This window comes from Garra rufa, chromosome 14 (genome assembly GCF_049309525.1).
Source record: "Garra rufa chromosome 14, GarRuf1.0, whole genome shotgun sequence".
Taxonomy (NCBI): domain Eukaryota; kingdom Metazoa; phylum Chordata; class Actinopteri; order Cypriniformes; family Cyprinidae; genus Garra; species Garra rufa.
This window is the reverse complement of record NC_133374.1, coordinates 2,688,048-2,713,075: the sequence shown is the minus strand read 5'-3', so window position 1 is coordinate 2,713,075 and position 25,028 is coordinate 2,688,048. Positions and strand designations below refer to the sequence as shown.

The 25,028-nt window shown below is 32.4% G+C and overlaps 1 protein-coding gene across 1 annotated transcript in view; it reads right to left on the bottom strand.

Annotated features, from left to right (window-relative positions):
* The window catches only part of clpb (ClpB family mitochondrial disaggregase), a 58,929-nt gene that overhangs the window by 23,050 nt on the left and 10,851 nt on the right, over positions 1 to 25,028 (bottom strand). The window contains exons 4-5 of the mRNA XM_073818096.1: positions 10,069 to 10,172; positions 6,490 to 6,618 (exon numbers count right to left, since the gene is read on the bottom strand). Of these exons, the coding sequence (XP_073674197.1) occupies positions 6,490 to 6,618; positions 10,069 to 10,172 (233 nt within the window). The remainder of the gene's footprint in view (positions 1 to 6,489; positions 6,619 to 10,068; positions 10,173 to 25,028) is intronic.

Genomic DNA, 25,028 nt, shown 5'->3' with positions numbered 1-25,028 from the left:
AGTGAGTTACACTACAGTGGTCAGGGTCATACAGAGGTTTTCCAAGATGGGTTCCATTCTGAAAAGGCCTTGCAAGGGTTGGTTAACAAAGATGAGCACTCGTTCTGTGCGTCAGATGCAGAACCTGACTTCAAAAAACAGATGCATGAGTGCTGCCAGCATTGCTTTAGAGGTTGCAGAAGTAGAAGGTCAGCTTGTCAGTGCTCAGACCACACGCTGCACACTGCAACAAGTCGGTTTGCATAGGCGTCATCCCAGAAGGAAGCCTCATCTGAAGCTGGCTCACAAGAAAGCCCGCAAACAGTTTGCTGAAGACAACCAAGAGCATGAATTACTGGAAGCATGTCCTGTGGTCTGATGAGACTTTAAGATAAGCTTATTTGGCTCAGATGGTGTCCAGCATGTGTGGCGATGCCCTGGTGAGGTCTACAGTCATCATGGTCTAGAGCTGCATGAGTGCTGCTGGTTCTGAGGAGCTGCAGTTCATTGAGGGAAACATGGATTCCATTATGCACTGTACATTCTGAAGCAGAACATGAGGAAACTGAAGGTGAAGGTGATGGGGCGGACAAGTATGTCTCCAGACCTGAACCCTATTAAGATCCTGTGGGGCATCCTCAAGCGTAAGGTGGAGAAGCACCATGTGTCTAGCGTCCAGCAGCTCCGTGATGCCATTATAGAGGAGTGGAAGAGGATCACGGCAACAACCTGCAGCTCTGATCAACTCCATGCCCAGGATGATTATAGCAGTGCCAGATAACAATGGTGCTCACAAAATATATTGATACTTTGGACAAGTTCACTTAGGGTGTGCTCACTTTTGTTGACAATAATGGCTGTATGTTGAGTTATTTTCATATATATATATATATATATATATATATATATTTTTTTTTTTTTTATTACTCATATACTAATTGATTTTAATAATATGATATTTTATATAATTTTATAAGTACATAAATATATATAAAATGAATTATGTATAACAATTATATATTTATTATATATATATATATATATATATATATATATATATGAATATATATATATATATATATATATATATATATATATATATTATTTTATATATATTTTTTTTTGTCAAATAGGAATTATTTAAAAAAAATAATACAATATATCATTTTTTTTATTTTAATTTTAATTTAATTTTATTTGATTGTATTTTATTTTATTTTATTTGAGTTGGTTTGATTTGATTTTTAAATACAAATTGTGCCAAGAAATGATTACTGCTTTTTAAGAAAAACTTTTTTTTTTTTTTTTTCCATCAGTCTTCAGTTTTTCTTAAAAACAAACTCAGAGTCATTCCTTGGCACAATTTGTATTTGAAAATAAAATAAAATAAAATTAAATATGTATTACAATTTATTATAATAATTAATATATTTAAAATAAAAATCATGATCTAAAAACAATAAAGGTCATCTGCTTTGTCGCCTATCTTCATAGTCAGCATCTTAAACCTCACTGTTAATTGGAACAGCTCATTAGAAATCAATGGCAGAATAATACCGCTTACGAGAAGCACACAAGAGCATATTACACAATATTACTCCAGCGTAAAAACACATTTGGTAAAACAGTTCAATTAAATCAGAAAAGCAGTCATTATATTTAAATGAAACATAAAAGGCAAACATAATTTTTCTCCAGAATAATGCATGAATGGCTCATGAATGAAGAGAGTTAATTGTGATTTGATGTAGGTCCAGCACACAGACAGACGGATGGACTGTAATGCGCTCGTCTGGTTCTCATTGCATTAGTCTGTCTCACACTGATGTCGTCATCGGCCTGATAGATACACCTCGGCGGGACGCGCGGCGCTGCTCTGTCTGAGGGGGCGTGGCCGAGCTCCACTAAGGCTTCTGGGTAATGCGCTCCAAATGCCGTAATCGAATTTCTCGGCATCAAAACGAGCGATTTCGTTCTTTGTTTCGGCTCATTTCTGTCACTTCAATCTGAAAATGCATCTGCCCCAAAAACATCCAGAGATTTATAGGAAGTGTTGATGCTTAAAGTGAGTGTGTAAGCGCACATCAGACATCAGACGGAGACACAGCCTGTGTGTGTGTGTGTGTGTGTGCCCTGCGGCTATAATAACACACTCCTGTAAATCACATTACACCTTCCTGTCACCTCTCATGTGCGGGTCACATAAGCCACAGTGTCTTTACTCCAGAGGTCAAAGGTTAAGCTGGCCGGCCTCAGGCTAACAGGAAGAGAGCGCTGATGCTCTATATTACATCAAACGCAGACGCTCAACTTTTTCACCTGTTTTCTGCTCCAGCAGGTGAACACTGGGGGGTACGGAAGGGGCTACGAAATGCTGAGCTTTGCCATTCGTTTAATTCTACCCCAATTTAAAGACACATTAAAACCGAGCATGTATTTCTGACAAGCAAAACGGCACTTTTATTATACAATAGGAAAATGGAAATGCCGTTACCTTATCTCTTGCATCCACACCAGCAGTGTGCACATGACATTTTTGTTTTTTGTTATAAGTGTGCCTGTGTTAATGCTTAATGCATACATTTTGGCTCTGGTGTTTATTTTTATTGACATTTTAATGTTTCACCCTCATTTCCTTCAAAAAAAAAAAAAAAAAAAAGTACTCAGTCAGGACCTTAAGGACAAAAATGTCCAAATTGAAACCCATTAAAAATGCAATTTTTTAACCCAGGCCCATTTGACTACAAAGCAAAGTGATGCAGTATTTGCTAACAGGCATTCGTTCTATTGGCAAGGCTATAAAATGTTACATTTTTACCATTTTTTACTAGATTTTTACTTTTAACATTACACAGTAAATCTTAAAGGAGTAGTTCACTTCCAGAACAAGGATGTACAGATAATGTACTCACCCCCTTGTCATCCAAGATGTTCATGTCTGTCTTTCTTCAGTCGTAAGGAAATTATGTTTTTTAAGGAAAACATTTCAGGATTTCTCTCCATATAATGGACTTCTATGGTGCCCCGAGTTTGAACTTCCAAAATGCAGTTTAAATGCAGTTTCAAAGCTGAGGAAAAAGGGTCTTATCTAGCGAAACGATGGGTTGTTTTCTGAAAAAAAAAAAAAAAAAAAAAAAATTATATACTTTTTTTAATCTCAAATGCTTGTCTTGTCTAGCTCAGCAAGACGAGCATTTGAAATTAAAAAGTATGTAAGTTGTAAATGTTTTTAGAAAATAACCCATCGTTTCGCTTGATAAGACTCTTCTTCCTCGGCTGGGATCGTTTAGAGCCCTTTGAAACTGCATTTAAACTGCATTTTGGAAGTTCAAACTCTGAGGCACCATAGAAGTCTATTATATGGAAAGAAATCCTGAAATGTTTTCATGAAAAAACACCATTTCTTTACGACTGAGAAAAGACAGACATGAACATCTTGGATGACGAGAGGGTGACTACAGTATCTGTTCATCCTTGTTCTGGAAGTGAACTACTCCTTTAAGAGATCTGGCAGGACTTCTTCTAGTCACTATGCTCCAAAAATGTGGAATTGTCTTCCAAATAAAGTTAAAGTCCACTAATATTCATGTCTTTAAAAAGCGTGTTAAGACATGCCTCTTTAAAGTTGCTTATGTGCATAATAGTTTGTGAAGTGTGTGCAATTTTGCATGTTTTTATCTGACTTATTTTTAATGCTTAGATTTGCTTATACTTTTTTTTCCCTGTGTAGTTATGTAATTGTTTTTATTGTATTTGTACAAGTGATACTTGTTGAAAGTTTTGATTATCTTATATTCATGCCTGTGAAGCACTTTATGCATGAAAAGTGCTATAAAAATTAATCATTATTATTAGATTGTGCCATTTTTTCAAATTTGGTGTATACATTCTTTAAATAAAATCTAATACTGCATAACAAATATAAATGCCTCAAAATTAACGTTGTTATTCTTCACTGACACACCCAAGAACCTAACAGCAATGCATATTACTATTAGAAATTAAGTTTTGATATATTTACGGTTGGAAACTTACCAAAAATATTTATGGAACATTATCTTTACCATTTTAAAAAATATATAATTTTGCCCCATACAATATATCTTATTGGCTAATCACTTAATTGAATCATTTATTGCTTTTTTAGTATATGTGACCCTGTACATAAGGGTACATTTTTTAAATTGAGATTTATACGTCATCTGAAATGGTGTATTCCACTTGTGTATGGTTTGTTAGGATAGGACAATATTTGTCTGAGATAAAACTATTTGAAAATCTGCAATTTGAGGTTGCAAAAAAATCTAAATATTGAGAAAATCACCTTTAAAGTTGAAAATGAAGTTCTTAGCAATGCATAGCACTAATTAGAATTAACTTTTGATATATTTATGGTAGGAAACTTACCAAAAATATTCATAGAACATTCGATTTTTGGCACAAAAGAAAAAATATATATCATTTTGACCCATAAAATGTATTTTTGGCCATTGCTACAAATATACCTGTGCTACTTAAGACTATTTTTGTGCTCCAGGGTCACAAGTTATTAATACACTTAATAGAATGTTAAGAATATGACATATGAGATGCCTCTATAAAAGGTAAAACTCATGTGTTAATCAGTTTAAATATTGTGGGGGTACTCCGAATAATGTAAAATGCCCCAGGGGAACGCCACTGTAAAAAATTTTGAGAACCACTAGCTTAGATCAATAGATATGAAGAATAAAACTTACTGTTTACCTTCATCAGGGCATTTTTTTCCACCCTTATTAGATGTATGCATCATCTTTAAAGTCGAATTCTTACATTTAATCAATAAATTTAGAATAATGACACACTGTTACCAGTCAAATGAAAACTAAGTCAACAAAATCCATTTTTACACTGCAGAAACAGCATCTAAAGCAGCATTTATACGAACATATGTGACCCTGGAGGACAAAACCAGTCTTGAGTAGCACGGGTGTATTTGCTGCAATAGCAAAAATGTACTTTTATGATAAAAAACATTGGGATATTAGGTAAAGATCATCATCAATTCCTACCGTAGCACCCTCAGATTTCTGATTTTATACATCAATGGAAAGCGTATTTATTCAGCTTAAAAAATGCACTCTTATAAATAATATTTTGAATACTGAAACATGAATTTAAAAAAAAATTAAATGAGATTTAAAACTAAATCCTGTTTTAGACGTGTTACTAATTAATATATAATTTATAAAAATTATAAAAATGATTACGAATAAAATAATATCAAATAAATATTTTTTATTGTTTAAAATAAACTTAAATAAATTATATTCATTAGTAAAATGTGAGTTCTTAAATTCATGTTACTAGTTACTTTTAAAAGTAATGCATTACGATATTGAGTCACTCCCTAAAAAAGTAACTAATTGCGTTACTTAGTTACTTTTCATGCAAAGTAATGCGTTGCGCTACTTTTGTGTTACTTTTTAAATCTGGGCAGGGCTTGCTTGTTTGTTTTTAATATAAAAAGTTCTATTTTTGTCAAATGTAGAAGCTCTCTCACACCAAAAGCCTCAGGCTGAAGGAAAAATAAATACATGTCTGTACAGCAGACCGCAGAAGAATAAAGTTCAAGAAAAGAAAAACATGTTCGTTCTATTGAGTCATTTTTGCTTATTAGTAGGTTTGCATTGGATCAGTAAAGGTCAGAAGCAAAGACGCTGGTTAATAAAATGGTATTTAATTACATAAAATATATTGTATTACTTAACATATTTAATTATTGCAGGTTTGCATCATATTCTGAATTGCATTTCAGTGTTTTTATTCATTATGAAGAACACTGTATGTGTGTTTTAGTGAGTGAGATGAATTAATGCATGTTCACATTTTTTCTAGAACTACTCTTACTCCAAATTTCTCTCAACATGGGGACAGGAGAGCTTTTAATCAATAAATGGAGGGAAAAGGAACTGGTTTTACTTATTTGCAAAAGTAACTCAGATATTTTCTTGTCAATTAAAAAGTAATGCGTTACTTTACTATTTACTTGGAAGAAGTAATTTTATTATGTAACTTATAATGTGTACTGCTAGTTAATATAATTATTTGAATTTAAAATAAATTTAGGTAATTGTTAATTTTCAGATGTACTGGACACTTTAGTCATTTTATGTAATAAAATCTTATTTGAAATCTCGTTTTGTGTGTTAAAAGAGTGAGTCGTTGAATTATTCATGCAACCGATTCATTCCAAAAGATTCAGTCAGGAACAAGGCAAGTGACTCTTTATGAATGAATCACCATGCTAGAAACATTTTAGCAACTTGCTAATCATGCCAGGAACATGCTTATCATCTAATCTATCTATATAAAGTTCAAAACTTTAAGCTTTTACAGCTGCTTTAAACTTTCTCAAGTCAACCTAAAAAAATTTTTTTTATCTAGTTCACATTTAAAAACTCTCAGATCAGCCCTCCATCATGGGTGTCTCTTTAATGTGTGTGTGTTCTGAGGGTCATGTGACCTCACCTGCGTCCAGCAGCATCCGGACGGTCCGCAGGTCGTCGGCCAGCGCGGCGTAATGCAGAGCAGAACAGCCCCGGAAAGAAGCGCGGCTGCTGAGGCGATTGCTGAACTCGTCCTCACGGCTCACCAGCACTGACAGAGACAAACCAACAAGATCAAGATCAGCTCGCCTTACAGATGATCTCGAATCAAGCAGGTCAGTGACAGAACTGTAATCGTGTGTCGTGAACACAGACAAACACACACTGAAAAACACTTGGATTCAATCACACACATTACCGCGGGAGCTAAAGAAAAAATGGGGATGCGGTGTTAAAATTAAATAAATGTTACAATTTATAACAAAAAAAGAGCTAAAACTATTTTTATTAATTCGAATATTCATTAAAATTCATTGGAAAAAAAAAAAAGCAATGACAATAAAGCAACAATTGTCACGTGACGTCACCGCATCCGTCACTGAAGATTAAAAATACACCAGTCAACATTGCACAAAACACATTTCTGATTTTTTCTTGAAGCCCAAATAAAATAAAAATAGACTGAGCCGTGAGCTGGCGGATCAGTCGGATAAGGAAGCAGACCTGGAGTTTATGACTGTGTAAGTCATTTCAATTTTTATCTTATAAACTTTTAAGCTTGTAAACTTACACGTCCGTACACAGCTATTACAAAGAAACCGAGAAACAGCAGCAACGATGTCGCAGTCTCATACTTCGTCATCTTTTAGTGTATTAAAACTAATGCTTAAGGTTGATTCAATATACATAAAACTTAAAGAAGAATAAACTGACTTGTAATACCGCGCTGTAACATAAAAATTAAAAAGCCTATGTATTTTACCCTTTGTGTCTCATTATTATTATTAACATGAATTAATATGAAACTCAAGTTTTACTCTGTTAATAAAATTTGTAACGCAAATAAAACGGATTTCCACTTTTAAAACGCAGTTTGTGGTTCATTATTATTAAAACAGATCAGTCACAAAGTAGTACAATGGAAAATGTGCAGTTATTAAACATCTAACTCTTATTAACAAAATGAAGACGACGAAGTCTAGATTATACTTGCGTTGTAACCCAAATAAATAAGGTTTCCCTTATTTAAAACAAATGTGGTTCATCGTTATTTTTTAACAATAATAAAGACCAGCTCAGTTATTTTACACAAAAAATTAAACGTTTAACATAGTTCTCTTGCTCTTTTGGATCGGCCACCAGACATTTCGCATCATTCTCATCTCGTTTTATTTGAAATATTTTTGTTTATGTTTAAGAGCTTATGAATTCAGAATGAGAGTTTTGTGTCTTTTATATCAAGTATTTTTAAGCTCAAATATGCAAAATCTTAATTTTTTAAAATGTTCAAAAATCATGTTTTTTTATTGTGTTTTATTGTGTTATTTAGCTGTTATTTTTTACTTTGAGATTAATTGGAATGCACAATAAAAAAAAACATAGAAAATTATTGAAAATAGTTAAAAAAGGAGTTGCTTTTGCAAATAAACATATACTCATGGAAAATGACAATAATAAGATTTTTGATCAAGTCTGTATTTTTAAACTCAAATACGCAAATGAAGAATTTACTTGCAAAAATGGACAACTTTGTTTTTTTAATGTTCAAAAATCATGTTTTTTATTATGTTATCATGTTTTTATTGTGTTATTTAGCTGTATATTTAGTTATTTTCACTTTATATCAAAATAACTGCTGTTTGAATGAGATTAATGCACAAAAAAACATTATTTTTGAAAATCGTTAAAAAGTTATGTTTTTACAAATAAACTATACAAATACAATACATTTAATTGCATAATTCATGTTTTTAATTAATAATATTTATTTACATTTAAAATATATTTTGCTGATTGGCAATTTCCAATTTTATGCCAAACAGTAATTTCATTTAATGAAATAAAAAATAAAAAAATATTTTTGTTTATGTTTAAGAGCTCACGAATTCAGATTGACAGTTTAAGTCTGTACTTTTGAGCTCAAACATAAATATATACTCATGGAAAATGACAATAATAATAGATTTCATCATGTGAGGAAACTATAATAATTTCGCAGTAAGACTGAAATACATTAATGGCATAATTCATGTTTTTAATTAATATAATAATTTATTTACATTTAAAATATATTTTGCTGATTGGCAATTTCTAATTTTATTTGAAATATTTTTGTTTATGTTTAAGAGCTTATGAATTCAGATTGACAGTTTAAGTCTGTACTTTTGAGCTCAAATATAAATATATACTCATGGAAATTGACAATAATAATAGTATATATCAAATGCCATCACACGGGAGGAAACTGCAACAATTTACGCAGTCAATAATACAAATAGACTGAAATACATTTCATTTCATGTTTTTACATTACAGTTACATTTAAAATAAATTTAGACGATTGTTGATCGCAATTAATGTTTCTTTTAGATTAAAATCTAATTGCATAATTCAAACTACTAACATATATGTTATGCTGATGAAAAAATTTCACTTCTATGCACAATTTCACAGTTCATTTTATTTATTAATATTTTTATAAAAATAAATATTTTTAATTATTTTTTGCAAATAAACATTTAACATTTGTAGTGATTGTTAATACAAAAAATTGCTCAAAATATCATCCAGTCCTCAAAGACATTCATGAAGCAAAAAAGATCCCCACAACTTCCTCTCCAGCAGGAAACAGGAAAAACTGAGTGATTTCACAGGGTCTTTAAGGCTACACATTTCCTCCATTTGAGGTATTCACATGTTATTTTTATTTGATTTATTCCACACTGATTCTGCAATAAAAATGTAGCTTTTGAAGAAAACACTCACAGAGACACACAGACTGACGGTAAAAATAAAGGAGAAGAGGCTGACGACATTCAACGGCGTTCTTAAAAATAAGACAAACCGCTTGAATTAAGCACAAACGCATGTAAAAGCGCTCACATAAAGCGCGCAATTATTCTCAGCGCAGACGCGTGCAAATAAATCATAAAGCAGCAACAGTGTTTTTCTTCTGTCCGTGTGCAGAAACATATTTTCTCTCTGGGCTGCTGTCAGGCGGGTCGTCATGGGTAACTAATGTCTAAGAGCCAGATAATCACAACAAAACCCAATAAACCGTCAGACGACCAGAGCCTGGCGATCCATCACACACACACACAGCCTGCTGGAATATTCTCATATTCCTCACACACACACACACACACACACACACACACACACACACAAACACACATACACTCATTCATCATGGTGCTTCAGGGAAAGATGCTCCTTCAAGACCAAAAAACTGCCAACAAAACAAATGTGAGTAATATACATACAGCAGCCAGATATGACGTGTGTGTGTGTGTGTGTGTGTGTGTGCGTGAGATTGAAAACACTTACAAACAACACGCTGCTAAATAAATCGAGTGCCGATATGCAAACGCCACAAATGAGCATGTTAAAATTGATCTGTGTAATAACACACACTCCTGCTGTGTTTACATGTGTGTGGATGGGTTTATAGATATCACTGATGATGATGATAATGGTGATGAAGCACATGTAGATGTCTCACCCTCTAACGAGTGAACACCCTTCTCTCGAGCCGTTTCGTACACACTGTTGAAGTCGTCGCCCAGGTTCGGATCGGCACCGGCCTCCAGGAGGACCTTCACCACACTGACAGACAAAAACACACACATTATTAAAAATTTAAAATTGTTTAAAAATTAATTAACAACCCACACTCATCACATTACATCCATTTTAAGTGATTTGCATTGTTTTTTTAATATTTAGAAAATTATTGCATCACATTATTTGAATACTGACTATTCAATATTTGAAAAAAAAAATACTGCAGCACATGATTATTTGGGTAGTTGAGAGTTTGAAGATAAAATGCATATATTTATGTAGTTTTAAGTCTGATCTTCGAGAAAATATAAAGGGTCACTAACTTTCATCTTTTTTTTTTTTTTACATTTTTATTGAACTGTACCATAAAATTGTCCTATGGTATGACATAGCAAAAATTAAGAAAAAAAAAAACTATTCATAATATACAAATAGCATAATATACAAATAGCATGTTGGACAATTTCCAGACAAACTTTGCTGTCATCCGTTCAAAACTGCTGAATTTTAAGATAAAAACAAATCTGTGTTTTTTTATGTGTGTCACACCACTGGACAATATGTCACACCATAGGACGTTACGTCACAGCACTGGACGTTACGTCACAGCACTGGACGTTACGTCACAGCACTGGACGTTACGTCACACCATAGGATATTACGTCACACCACTGGACGTTATGTCATAGCACTGGACGTTATGTCACACCATTGGACAATACAGCACATTATTGGACATTACGTCACACCATTGGACAATACAACACATTATTGGACATTACGTCACACCATTGGACAATACAACACATTATTGGACATTACGTCACACCACTGGACATTACGTCACATCATTGGACAATACATCTCACCATTGGATATTAAGTCACACCATTGGACATTATGTCTCACCACACCACTGGACATTACTTAACACTACTGGACATTACGTCAGACCATTGGTCACACCACTGGACATTATGTCACACCATTGGACATTACAGCACATTATTGGACATTACGTCACACCATTGGACATTACAGCACATTATTGGACATTATGTCACACCATTGGACATTATGTCTCACCAAACCACTGGACATTACTTAACACTACTGGACATTACATCACACCACTGGACATTACGTCACACCATTGGACATTACGTCCCACCATTGGACAATACAGCACATTATTGGACACTACGTCACATCATTGGACATTACGTCCCAACACTGGACATTATGTCACACCACTGGACATTACGTCACAACACTGGACATTATGTCACACCACTGGACATTACGTCACAGCATTGGACATTACGTCACAGCATTGGACATTACGTCACACCACTGGACATTACGTCACACCACTGGACATTACGTCACACCATTGGACATTACGTCAAGTCAAGTCAAGTCACCTTTATTTATATAGCGCCTTTTACAATACAGATTGTGTCAAAGCAACTGCACAGTATTTAAACAGCACAATAGTGTGTAAGTAACGCATTATTGTAACAATCAATTTTCAGTTAAAGGCAGTTCATCAATGAATTCAGTGATATCATCGTCAGTTCAGTTCAAATAGTATACGATATCGCTGGAAAATGTCCCCAACTAAGCAAGCCAGAGGCGACAGCGGCAAGGAACCAAAACTCCACAGGTGACAGAAATGGAGAAAAAAAACCTTGGGAGAAACCAGGCTCACACCACTGGACATTACGTCACACCACTGGACATTACGTCCCAACACTGGACATTATGTCACACCATTGGACAATACAGCACATTATTGGACATTACGTCACACCACTGGACACTGAAATTCTGACTTTATAACTTGCAATTGCGTGTTTACATCTCAGAATTCTGACTTTATAACTTTCAATTGTAAGTTTATATCTCGGAATTCTGAGTTTATAACTCGCATTTGTGAGATTATAACTCGCAATTCCTAGAAAAAAGCCAGAATTGTGCGGTAAGTCGTAATGTTTTTTATTCACTGATGAAAACAAGCTTTTATAAAAATGCCACGCTACATTAACAACCCATGAAATATTTAGAAAACTATTTATTTGATTAAGAAAGGTGTTCATCAGTAAACATGTAAATTGATCAATAATCATCCACAACATACAGAGAGACACTTTTCATGTCGTAGATGAACAGTGAGTCAGTATCATGACTGACAGATGATGCCACTGATGGGCGGAGCAAGTGTGTAGTGGGAGGGGACACTGTCGCCATGGAGACCCTGCTGGCCCGGAGCGGTCCGGGGTTCCAGAACACTCGAGTGAACGGAACACAAACTCCCGAAAAGAGTCAGTGCAGCGTCAAAACAAACAACATTCTGACCACCATACACACGTGGTTCAGGAAAATCACACACACATACACAAGCATGACACTTAAATCTGGACATCAAGGTACTGATGCTTAAAAATGTGCTCCTTCTCTGAGGATCTGAGCTGCTTCAGTGTGTGTGTGATGTTCTCAGGGTCAGTGTGTTTATCTATGAGATGTTTTGAGTAAAGCAGAGCATATGTGTGAGAGCAAAGAGTAGTGACCCTGAGCAAAGCACAAACTCAAACACATCCATGTGTGCTGAGACTCCAAAAGAGATCAACAGTTTCAAGAAACTTGTTACTATTCCATATGCTGTTCTGCATAAAAGTATTCATAAACTAAAAATTACTCAATTTAATTAATCAAAATTAACTAAGAACTACATTTTTTTTTACACATTTTTTAAAAAAAAGGATGGTTAAATATTTAGAAAGTTATTGCAGCATGTTATTTGAAAAAAGAATTTTCAATATATTTAAAAAAAATCTAAGGTACTTTTTAAAATAATGATTATTTAATATAAAATTTTGCTGCACAATTGTGAATAATTATTGTTAAATATTTACAAAATCATTGCATATTTTTGAATAACGATTGTTCAATATTTTGAATTCTTTAGTGTCACATTAATTGACAGTAATTCACATTTTACAAACTTGAACAATGAGTTACAAAATAATAATAATGACCAACCAAATAATAACCAAAATGGGTATTAGAAAAGTAAAATACCTCACTGTTCTTTAAAGTTTTTGAACAGTGAGATTTTTGATATTTCTTTTTTAAAGAAGTCTCTTCTGCTCAACAATCCAGTATTTTTTTAAATCCAAAGTACAAGCAAAAACAGTAAAGTTCTGAAATATTTTTACTAGTTAAAATAACTGTTTTTTTATTTGTATATATTTTAAAATGTACTTTATTACTGTGATTTCAAAGCTGAATTTTCAGCATCATTAGTCTTCAGTGTCACATGATCCTTCAGACATCATTCTAATAAACTGATTTGCTGAGAAAGAAACACTCCTGATTATTATTATTATTATTATACATTTTTAAAACAATACTTTTTTCAGGATTCTTTGATGAATAGAATGAATTAAAGATCAGCATTTATCTGAAATAAAAAGCGTTGTAACAATATACACTATACCATTCAAAAGCTTGCAGTCAGTATATTTTTTAAAAAGCATTTTTGGGAAAGAAATTATTTAGCAAGGATCCTTTGAATTGATTAAAATAGATGATAAAGACATTTACAATGTTACAAAAGATTTCTATTTTAGATACATGCTGTTCTTCTGAATTTTTATTTGTTATGGAAACCTGAAAAATTCTTTCAACATAATAATAATAATAAATGTTTTTTGAGCATTTTAATGATGCTAAAAAAATCAGCTTTGAAATTACAGGAATAAATTAGATTTTAAAATATATTAAAATAGAAAACAGTTATTTTAAATAGTACAAATATTTCAAAATTGTACTGTTTTGCTGTATTTTGGATCAAACAAATGCAGGCTTGGAGAGCAGAAGAGACTTCTTTAAAAACATTAAAAATCCTGCTGTTCAAAAACTTTTGACTAGTCATGCACAGCTGAATAACAATGGTTTAATATTTAGAAAATTATTTAATTCTCCACAAACGTCTTTGAAACCTTAAAAGTAGACACTTTACTTACATTTAAATAATAATTTATTATATTTAAAACAGACATTATGCACACAGATGCTCAAATCAACACGATGAGATCACAGTGAACATACGGACACACACCTGCCTCTGTGAACCTGTGTTTACAAAACACAACTCACACTTCCTTCCTCTCTCTCTCTCACACACATACACACCTGGATCTGTGTCCAGCTGTCCAGACCTGAGTGTCTGTATCTAACAGGTGGTACAAGCACAGGTCAAAGTGCATCTGTTTTCAAGTGTGCAAATACTTTACCAAACCACACACTGCTCAACACTTAAGACACTGCTCATTTAAACAATTAATTACAGTCGTGGCCAAAAGTGTTGAGAATGACACAAATATTAGTTTTCACAAAGTTTGCTGCTAAACTGCTTTTAGATCTTTGTTTCAGTTGTTTCTGTGATGTACTGAAATATAATTACAAGCACTTCATGCGTTTCAAAGGCTTTTATCGACAATTACATGGCATTAATGCAAAGAGTCAGTATTTGCAGTGTTGGCCCTTCTTTTTCAGGACCTCTGCAATTGGACTGGGCATGCTCTCAATCAACTTCTGGGCCAAATCCTGACTGATAGCAACCCATTCTTTCACAATCACTTCTTGGAGTTTGTCAGAATTAGTGGTTTTTTGTTTGTCCACCCGCCTCTTGAGGATTGACCACAAGTTCTCAATGGGATTAAGATCTGGGGAGTTTCCAGGCCATGGACCCAAAATGTCAACGTTTTGGTCCCCGAGCCACTTAGTTATCACTTTTGCCTTATGGCACGGTGCTCCATCGTGCTGGAAAATGCATTGTTCTTCAACAAACTGTTGTCGGATTGTTGGAAGAAGTTGCTGTTGGAGGGTGTTTTGGTTCCATTCTTTATTCATGGCTGTGTTTTCGGACAAAACTGTGAGTGAGCCTATCCCTTGGATGAGAAGCAACCCCACACATGAATGGTCTCAGGATGCTTTACTGTTGGCATGACACAGGACTGATGGTAGCGCTCACCTTTTCTTCTCCAGATGCCCCAAACAATCGGAAAGAGGCTTCATCGGAGAATATGACTTTGCCCCAGTCCTCAGCAGTCCATTCGCCATACTTCTTGCAGACGATCAATCTGTCCCTGATGTTTTTTTTGGAGAGAAGTGGCTTCTTTGCTGCCCTTCTTGACACCAGGCCATCTTCCAAAAGTCTTGTCCTCACTGTGTGTTCAGATGCGCTCACACCTGCCTGCTGCCATTCCTGAGCAAGCTCTGCACTGGTGGCACTCCGATCCCGCAGCTCAATCCTCTTTAGGAGACCATCCTGGCGCTTGCTGGACTTTCTTGGACGCCCTGAAGCCTTCTTAACAAGAATTGAACCCTTTCCTTGAAGTTCTTGATGATCCTATAAATTGTTGATTTAGGTGCAATCTTAGTAGCCACAATATCCTTGCCTTTATGCGACTGCACCTGTTTCTGTGCAGGTCACCATGGTTAACAATGGAAGAACAATGATTTCAAGCATCACCCTCCTTTTAACATGTCAAGTCTGCCATTCTAACCCAATCAGCCTGATATAATGATCTCCAGCCTTGTGCTCATCAACATTCTCATCTGAGTTAACAAGACGATTACTGAAATGATCTCAGCAGGTCCTTTATTGACAGCAATGAAATGCAGTGGAAAGTTTTTTTCGGGATTAAGTTAATTTTCATGGCAAAGAAGGACTATGCAATTCATCTTCATCACTCTTCATAACATTCTGGAGTATATGCAAATTGCTATTATAAAAACTTAAGCAGCAACTTTTCCAATTTCCAATATTTATGTAATTCTCAAAACTTTTGGCAACAACTGTACACAACAAAACTATCTAGTCTGAACTGGTCATTACCTTTAAATAGTTAACCATCAGGTGATATCATTTAATTTTCGCAATCCAATCAGGATTTATCAGACACAAAACATCTGATCTGATTAGAATTGATCTTAACTAGAATTATCTTTATTTTTTACTATCAGACAATATTTATTATTTTTTTTTTGCAATACAACCAGTATTTATTTGTGAAAAACTCAATTTAAACAGACACATTTAAACTAAACAGGGTTGCAAAGAGGCGGAAAATTTCCAGAAACTACAAACTGTTGGAAAGTATCCAAAAAATCCTGGAAAGTTTCCAGAAATTTACCGGAATTTATTTTTGTCCCTCAACACAATTAATTAGAGTCCACTTAAATGTAGGGAAGTGGATTAAAGATTAACTACACTGTATTGGACAATGCACTTCTTAAATATTTAACTATACAATAACACAAATTATATTTTGGAATTCCAATTCTTAAAGTATTTATCTGGCACAAAACAATGAGGCTCGATCTTTATTAATTAGGATGACAGGACTTGAACAGATAAACGTATAATATATCATTCATAAATCTAGAATAAAACAGAATCAAACAAACAGCAGAATATAGTAAAAAGAAGGAAAAATGTGACCCTGGACCAAAAAAACAAAAAGTACACTGCTAAAAATGCTAAAATTCATTTAATTTTACCTTTTTTTTCCTGAAATAAAGACAATAATTTTTATTTGTTTAAAAAATCCTTCTTTTTAAGAATTTTTAGATATTTTGGCTTGAAACAAGACAACAAATCTAAGTAAGAACAGCATTTTTTGCAGTGTATTTTTATATTGTATTTATAAATGCAACTATTTGAAAATCTGGAATCTGATGATGCAAAAAAAAAAAAAAAATCAAAGTATTGAGAAAATCACAAGTTCTTGGCAATACATATTCCTAATCAAAAATTAAGTTTTGATATATTTACAGTAGGAAATTTACTAAATATCTGTATGGAACATGATCTTAATATCCTAATGATTACAATGCATACTTAAGACTGGTTTGTGCTCCAGGGTCACAAATAATTTTGCAAAGTTTTACAGAAGATGCAAGTCAAACAACGGGTTAATTAACATTTAGTTTGCTCAGGAGCAACACAATGTGATAAACCAAGACTTCTCCATGTAACTAGTTGAAAAAAAAGTAGCTGGTTTCTGGAAAACATGCATTATATGTTGATAAATTACTTTAAGATGACTGACAAACAGTTTGTGCTTAAGGGCAGACACTGCAGGCAAAAACACAGTGTTTCATGCACCTGTCAAATTTGAGATTTTGGGATTTTTGGTTTTTCATAAAGTGTTTTTTTCAGACTAGTGGAAAGAAAACACCCAAAATACACTGTTAAGTCTTTCTTTTTTGGCACTTTATCTATTTGTGTCAATAGATTTCAATTACAATCCATATTTTTAAAGGCCATGAGTTTTTTCTCCTAGACTGAGATATAAATCTCCACTTCAGTAGCACTTACACACACCAAACTTTACAGTTTTTTTTCCGGCTATATCCTGAAGAATTTAAAAAGGGATTTGTTAATATATAATTTGCCTGATTTTATACATTTTATATTGTTCTTGTCTGTTCTAAGTATTTTTTGAATTATGTGACAAAATGAGACCCAAAACTCCCTCTGTAAAAACATGACTCTAATATGTCAAAAAAAAAAAATTAAACATGAATTTTGAAACTGACTTCATCCAGTTTTTAGATTTTTCTACTAGAAATGTACGCAAATTAGCACATATTTAATTAAATAATGGCTCATTTGTATATTTAAACCTAACATTTAAAAAAGCTTGTAATACAAATGAGTCAAAAAAAAAAAACTGAGCAAGTAAAGTGATAACTATTAGTTTTTTTTAACCCTATTCACCTGCAGTGTCTCGTTAATTTTGACTTTTTTCTGAAAACAAGACAACAATTTTTACTTGTCTAGAAAATCCTTCTTGATTTAAGAATTTGTAGATATTTTGGCTGGAAACAAGACAAAAAAATCTAAGTAAGAAAAGCATTTCTTGCAGTGTATTTTTTGTTAAATAAATGAGCTTTCCATTGATGTCCAGGAAAATATTTGAGACGGTTGAGATGCAACAATTTGAAAATCTGGAATCTGAGGATGCAAACAAATCTAAATACTGAAAAAACTAATTGGCTTTAAGGTCACAAATGATTTTGTAAAGTTTTATAGAAGATGCAAGTCAAATTAATCTCAGTTTAGTTTAGTGATAAACCAGGATGCAACTAGTTGAAAAAAGGAAAAGGTTCTGGAAAAGGTGCATTGTGTTGATAACAAACTACTTTAAGATGACTGACAAACAGTATGTGCTTAAGTGCGTAACGTCACTGCTTTAAGCGGCAAAAACTCTTTGCATTATTAAAATATCCCGAACTTCATTCAGTGACACGAATGAATATTAAAGCCGTGATATGAGGGTCTGAACTCACGGTCCGTTCCCATCCACTCCAGAATAATCCCAGCCCTAAATGAGCGCTAATCCCCCTCTCCAGAGCCTCCTGCGCTCTTTATCCTCGAGTGAGGCCTTGTGCCGCTGGATCGGAACGGTCAACAAGGGCTGCTCTTCACGGCGGGTCATTGTCCACGTGAATGGACAGATCTGGGTGGTGGCCGTCGCTGGGTTAAGAGTGCAAACAGTCTCACACACATCAAAGCTCGGCAAACAGCTCCGTCTAAAGCGCATCCTTCTCGCTTTCAAAAGAGCAACAGTCGCAGACTTTGATCACGCTATCGGAGCGTCTGTCCCGCCACATTGCTCAACAAAACCACCCCAAATATATAGCAACATACTTAACAAGGGCCAAGACATCTCTGACATTGTGATGGATCTGCTCCATCACCAAAATTAAAACACACACTGCAAAAAATGCTTTTCTTACTTCACAATTTCTTCAAGTTAAACCAATTTCTGATTTGATTTATTCATCCAATATTTGCCAAATTCTGCCTTATACATTAAATTACATTTTTATGACTGAATTCCGTTGGCGTTTTTAACCACATTACAGAATTCAGAGGCCTAAACTCTCAGGATCTTTCTCAAAATCAAATACTAAAACTAGAGTTAAAAAAGTCTTTTAAAAACCCATTTGTACTTTTGTAAAAAATGCTTTTCTTACTTAGATTTTTGCTTTGTTTCCAGCCAAAATATCTAAAAATTCTTAAATCAAGAAGTATTTTTCAGGAAAAAACAAGTCAAAATTAAGTGAGTTTTTGCTTAGAACAAGAAAAATAATCTGCCAATGGGGTAAGAAAAAAAAATCTTTCAAAAAAAAATTCAAACAGACATAACCACATTATTTTTCTTACCCCATTGGCTGATTATTTTGCTTGTTTTAAGCAAAAATGCTCTTCTTTTTGACTTTTTTTTTATGAATACAAGGCAATAATTTTTACTCGTCTAGAAAATGCTTCTTGATTTAAGAATTTGTAGATATTTTGGCTGGAAACAAGACAAAAAAATCTAAGCTAGAAAGCATTTTTTGCAGTGTGGATTACATTTTTAATTTTTATTCATTTTTATCTTTCTCAAAATCAAATACTAAAACTAAATCCCAACAGCGACCATAGTGTCTGAGTTTAAAATCTTTTAAAAACACATTTGTACTCTTGCACTGCAAAAAATGCTTTTTTTTTTACTTAGTTTTTTGTCTTGTTTCCAACCAAAATATCTGAAAATTCTTAAATCTAGAAGGATTTTCTAAATGAGTGTAATTCATTTTCTTGTTTTCAGAAAAAACAAGTCAAAATTAAGTTTTTGCTTAGAACAAGAAAAATAATCTGCCAATGGGGTAAGATGAAAAATCGTATTTCGAACAGAAAACAATATTTGTTTTTTCTTATCCCATTGGCAGATAATGTAGCTTGTTTCAGGCAAAACCGTGCATAATTTTGACTGTTTTTTTTTCTGAAAACAAGACAATCATTTTTAGTCGTCTAGAAAATGCTTCTTGATTTAAGAATTTGTAGATATTTGGGCTGGAAACGAAATATTAATACATTAAATTAAATTTTTATGACTGAATTCCGTTGGCGTTTTTAACCACATTACAGAATTCAGAGGCCTAAACTCTCAGGATCTTTCTCAAAATCAAATACTAAAACTAGAGTTAAAAAGTCTTTTAAAAACCCATTTGTACTTTTGTAAAAAATGCTTTTCTTACTTAGATTTTTGCTTTGTTTCCAGCCAAAATATCTCAAAAAAGTATTTTTCAGAAAAAAACAAGTCAAAATTAAGTGAGTTTTTGCTTAGAACAAGAAAAATAATCTGCCAATGGGGTAAGAAAAAAAAATCTTTCAAAAAAAAATTCAAACAGACATAACCACATTATTTTTCTTACCCCATTGGCTGATTATTTTGCTTGTTTTAAGCAAAAATGCTCTTCTTTTTGACTTTTTTTTTCTGAATACAAGACAATAATTTTTACTCGTCTAGAAAATGCTTCTTGATTTAAGAATTTGTAGATATTTTGGCTGGAAACAAGACAAAAAAAATCTAATCTAATCTAATCTAAAAAAATCTAATCTAATTTTATATAAAAATTTTTGCAGTGTGTATTACATTTTTAATTTTTATTAATTTTTATCTTTCTCAAAATCAAATACTAAAACTAAATCCCAACAGCGACCACAGTGTCTGAGTTTAAAATCTTTTAAAAACGCATTTGCACTCTTGCACTGCAAAAAATGTTTTTTTTACTTAGTTTTTTGTCTTGTTTCCAGCCAAAATATCTAAAAATTCTTAAATCAAGAAGGGTTTTCTAGACGAGTAAAAATTATTGTCTTGTCTTCAGAAAAAACAGACTTAGATTATGCAGATTTAGAGCTCTATGAATTCTGTGGTCGAAAAAAAAAATTGCAATGGAATTCAGTCTTTAAAAATTAATGTATAATGCAAATTTAGATGAATAAATCAAATCAAAAATTGGTTTAACTTGAAGAAATTGTGATAGAAAAATTACTATTGTACAGAAAATATGTATTTCTCAAAGCAATAATAACGATAATAAAACATTAAAGAATATCACACAATTTTTAACAGGAAACCTCTGTTGTGCAGCAAGAAAAGGAATTGCTGGTTTTTCATTTATATAAAATGGTTTTATGCCTTCATTTAATTAATACAGTTTTTGAAATTAAAATTGTATTAAATTGTATTAAATATGATTACAATTTAATTAAAACTTAAAACGTATTCCAGAAATATTAAAATAAGAAGAGTTTGGAGGCTGTGGCCGCTGTTGAGATTTAGTTTTAGTATGTGATTTTGAGAAAGATCCTGATGGTTTTTAATGCAGATTTAGGGCTCTATGAATTCTGCGACGCAAAAAACGCAACGGAATTCAGTCATAAAATTTTAATTTAATGTATAACGCAGAATGTCACAGAATTTGGCAAATTTTGAATGAACACATTAAATCAAAAATTGGCTTAACTTGAAGAAATTGTGACAGAAATATTACTACTGTACAGAAAAAAAAAAATCTTAAAGCGATAATAATAATAAAATACTATAAAAACAATTTTTAAAGAATATCACACAATTTTTAACAGTTAACCCTTTGTTGTGCAGCAAGAAAAGAAATAGCTGGTTTTTCATTTGATTAAATCACTATTTTATAAAACAGTCAAAACTGAATGTTTTTCTGATGTGCAGCACTTTGTTTGCCAAGAAAAGGAATTCCTGGATTTTGATTTAACACAGTTTTTGATAATAAATTTGTATTAAATCATAAATTGATTAATAAAATTTAATTAAACCCTTAAAATGGATTTCAGAAATATTACAATAAAAGAAGAAAATTTAAGAGGGAAAAGCTTTTCATATTGCCCTAAAAATTTAATTTTCGCTAGACTTTTAATAAATTGCTTTTTTTAATTAATAAACATGCTTTTTGATGACTAACATTTAATTTACCATTAAAAGGGAAATCTAGAACATTTCACAAAGAAAAAAAAAGAAGAAAAAAATAAATCCCAAAAAATTTAAACGGGGAAAATTTGAATTTTGGAAAGATAAAAAAACAGATTTCTCAGGGCAATACACATTGAATTCTGTAAAAATGCTTATTTATTTATTTTTTTTATTTTTATTTAAACTCAGACACTGTGGCTGCTGTTATGATGGATAATAGCTATTTGATGCATAACTTGGGACCAGTTTTAGTATGTGATTTTGAAAAAAGATCCTGACAGTTCTGAATGCAAAATAAAGTCATAAAAATGTAATTTAATATATAGCGCAGAATGTCACAGCATTTGACCAATTTTGGATTAATAAATCAAATAAAAAAATTGGCTTAACTTGAAGAAATTGTGACAGAAATAGTACTATTGTACAGGAAAACATTATTTCTCAAAGCAACAATAACAATAAAATACTATAAAAACAATTTTTAAAGAATATCACAATTTTTAACAGTAAACCTCTGATGTGCAACACTTTGTTTGCCAAGAAAAGAAATTGCTGGATTTTCATTTGATTAAAACATTTTTTTCCAGACTTTTAATAAATTGCTTTTTGATTACTAACATTTAATTATCCATTAAAAAAGGAAACTAGAAAAAGAAAAAATAGAAAAAAAAATTGAATGGGAAGAAATGGAATTTAAAACAGATTTCGCAGGGCGCTACACATTCAATTCTGCAATTTGAGACTTAAAACCTACATTTAAAACAGACTGAGCATCACAAACATGTGAGAGATGAAGGTTGATGCATCACACTCAGTGCTGAAATATGAGCCTGTGTGGGCGGAGCCTCGCTCCCCCTGCAGCTCTGATTGGCCACCAGGGGCTTTGAATGACAGGAAGACACAGGACTGTGAGTTATGCCACTCATAACAGAGACAGAGAGAGAGAGAGGAACACACACACACACACACACACACACACACACACACACACACACACACACACACATAGTGAGGCGTCTGTGATAAATGATAATATTTTCAATAGAGACACTGATAGAAACACCATTAATCAATTTCCAGTGAGTGAGAGAGTGACGGTTTCAACAGTTTGGGCGTCTGTTTTTATCAAAATCACTTGAAAAGAGACGTGATGTATTATTACACACAAACACACACAATGCATGTGTGACGGATGAACAGAGATAAAGTCACGAGAGACAAAACTGAACACTATACTTCCATACTACTGCAGTGTGTGTGTGAAATATACCAGTGTTCTAGATTAATCAATATCTGGATGAACTACTGCTTTAAAACTGGATTCAGCGATTTCTTTTTGAGCAATTCTTGGATTAGGCTGTCAAATGTTTTAAAAATGTAACTGGAAAGAAACAGAAGCATATTTATTTGAGAAAACAATAGCTGGATGCTACTTACAGAATTAAACAAGCAATGTTTCAACATCATCTGACAATGATATTTTACCCCAATGTCAAAAGAAATATACTAAAATGTATTTAAAATTCATTTTTAATGAGAAGTATACTACAAATACATTTACATAGTATGTACTTAATAAAAATATCTTGCAATTGTACTTTTAGTATACAAAACTGGTTAAAGTCTGCTAAATTGGAACAACTAATTTTATACTTAATGCACTTTAATTGTGCACAACTTGAGTATATTTAGCTAAAGTGGAACTATTGCAAGTATACTTAAGGTACACTTTAAATATTTTGCATTTAAAGACAGATATTAAGTTAAAGACCACACAATCCTCATCGATAGCAAACATTTCGATTAAAACATTTAGTGCTTAATATTAAGACTTGCATTGTGCATTTTAATAATCTTTATATTAGTCTCAAGCGATATGTTAGTAAATATGTTAATAGACTTGAACTACACTTAGTATAAAATAAATGCGTTTTAAATCTGTTACATCTTTACTAGGAAATGCTTTACAATAAAGTCTTGTTTGTTAACATTAGTGCATGCATTAACCAACAAGAACTAACGATAAGCAATATATAAGGATTTAATTATTTTTGACATGTTATTAGATATACAATATTTTTTTGTTTGTGTTAATTCACAGTGTATTCATTTTAACATTGACGTTAATAAGATTAATAAATGCTGTAGAAGTGTTCATGTAAACTAATTTAGTTCAAATAATGTTAACAAATAAAAATAAGTGTTAACAAAATATTTTATATTAAACAATTCAAGCATGTTTTTCAGTCTTCATGTTGTTGTTTTTGCATTGTGACATTATTTTCAAGAAACTATGAAAGTCTGTTTCCACCACTGAATAAAAAAAAAGGTTATTGCGACTTATCTCCCAAATTCTGACTTTTTTCTCAAAATTGCGAGATGTAAACTGGCAATTGTGAGAAATAAAGTCAGAATTGTGGGATATAAACTCACAATTCTGACTTTTTCTCAAAATTATGAAATATAAACTGTATATCTAGCAATTTTGACTTTATAACTCATAATTGTGCCTTTATATCTCACAGTTCTGAGAAAAAAAAGTCAATTATGAGAAAAAAATTATTTTTTATTTTTTATTCAGTGGCGGAAACGGGCTTCCATAAGAAACCATACTGATAGAACAAATAAAAATATTTTACATTACACACAACATCATATATACTAAAAATATTATTAATTATTATATTAATACATTATAAGCTATATTATTTAAATGATGCATATTTACACAATATAGCAATATTTGTTAATGCTGTTTATAATTTCAGTTTAAAAAAATATTTTAGTGTTTTTACTGTTTTATAGAAAAAGAAAATTTAACATATATAATAAAAATATAGAGAATTACAAAAATAAAAAACACCTAAATTCATACATATGATGGTATTTTTAAAAAAAAAATGTTTAAATGCAAAAAAGGGATCGTTCACTCAAAAATTATAATTCTGTCATCATTTACTGCTCTCATATCGTTCCAAACCTTTATGACTTTATTTTGGATATTTTGACAAATTTTGAGTGCCAAACAACATCGACCCCATTAACTTGA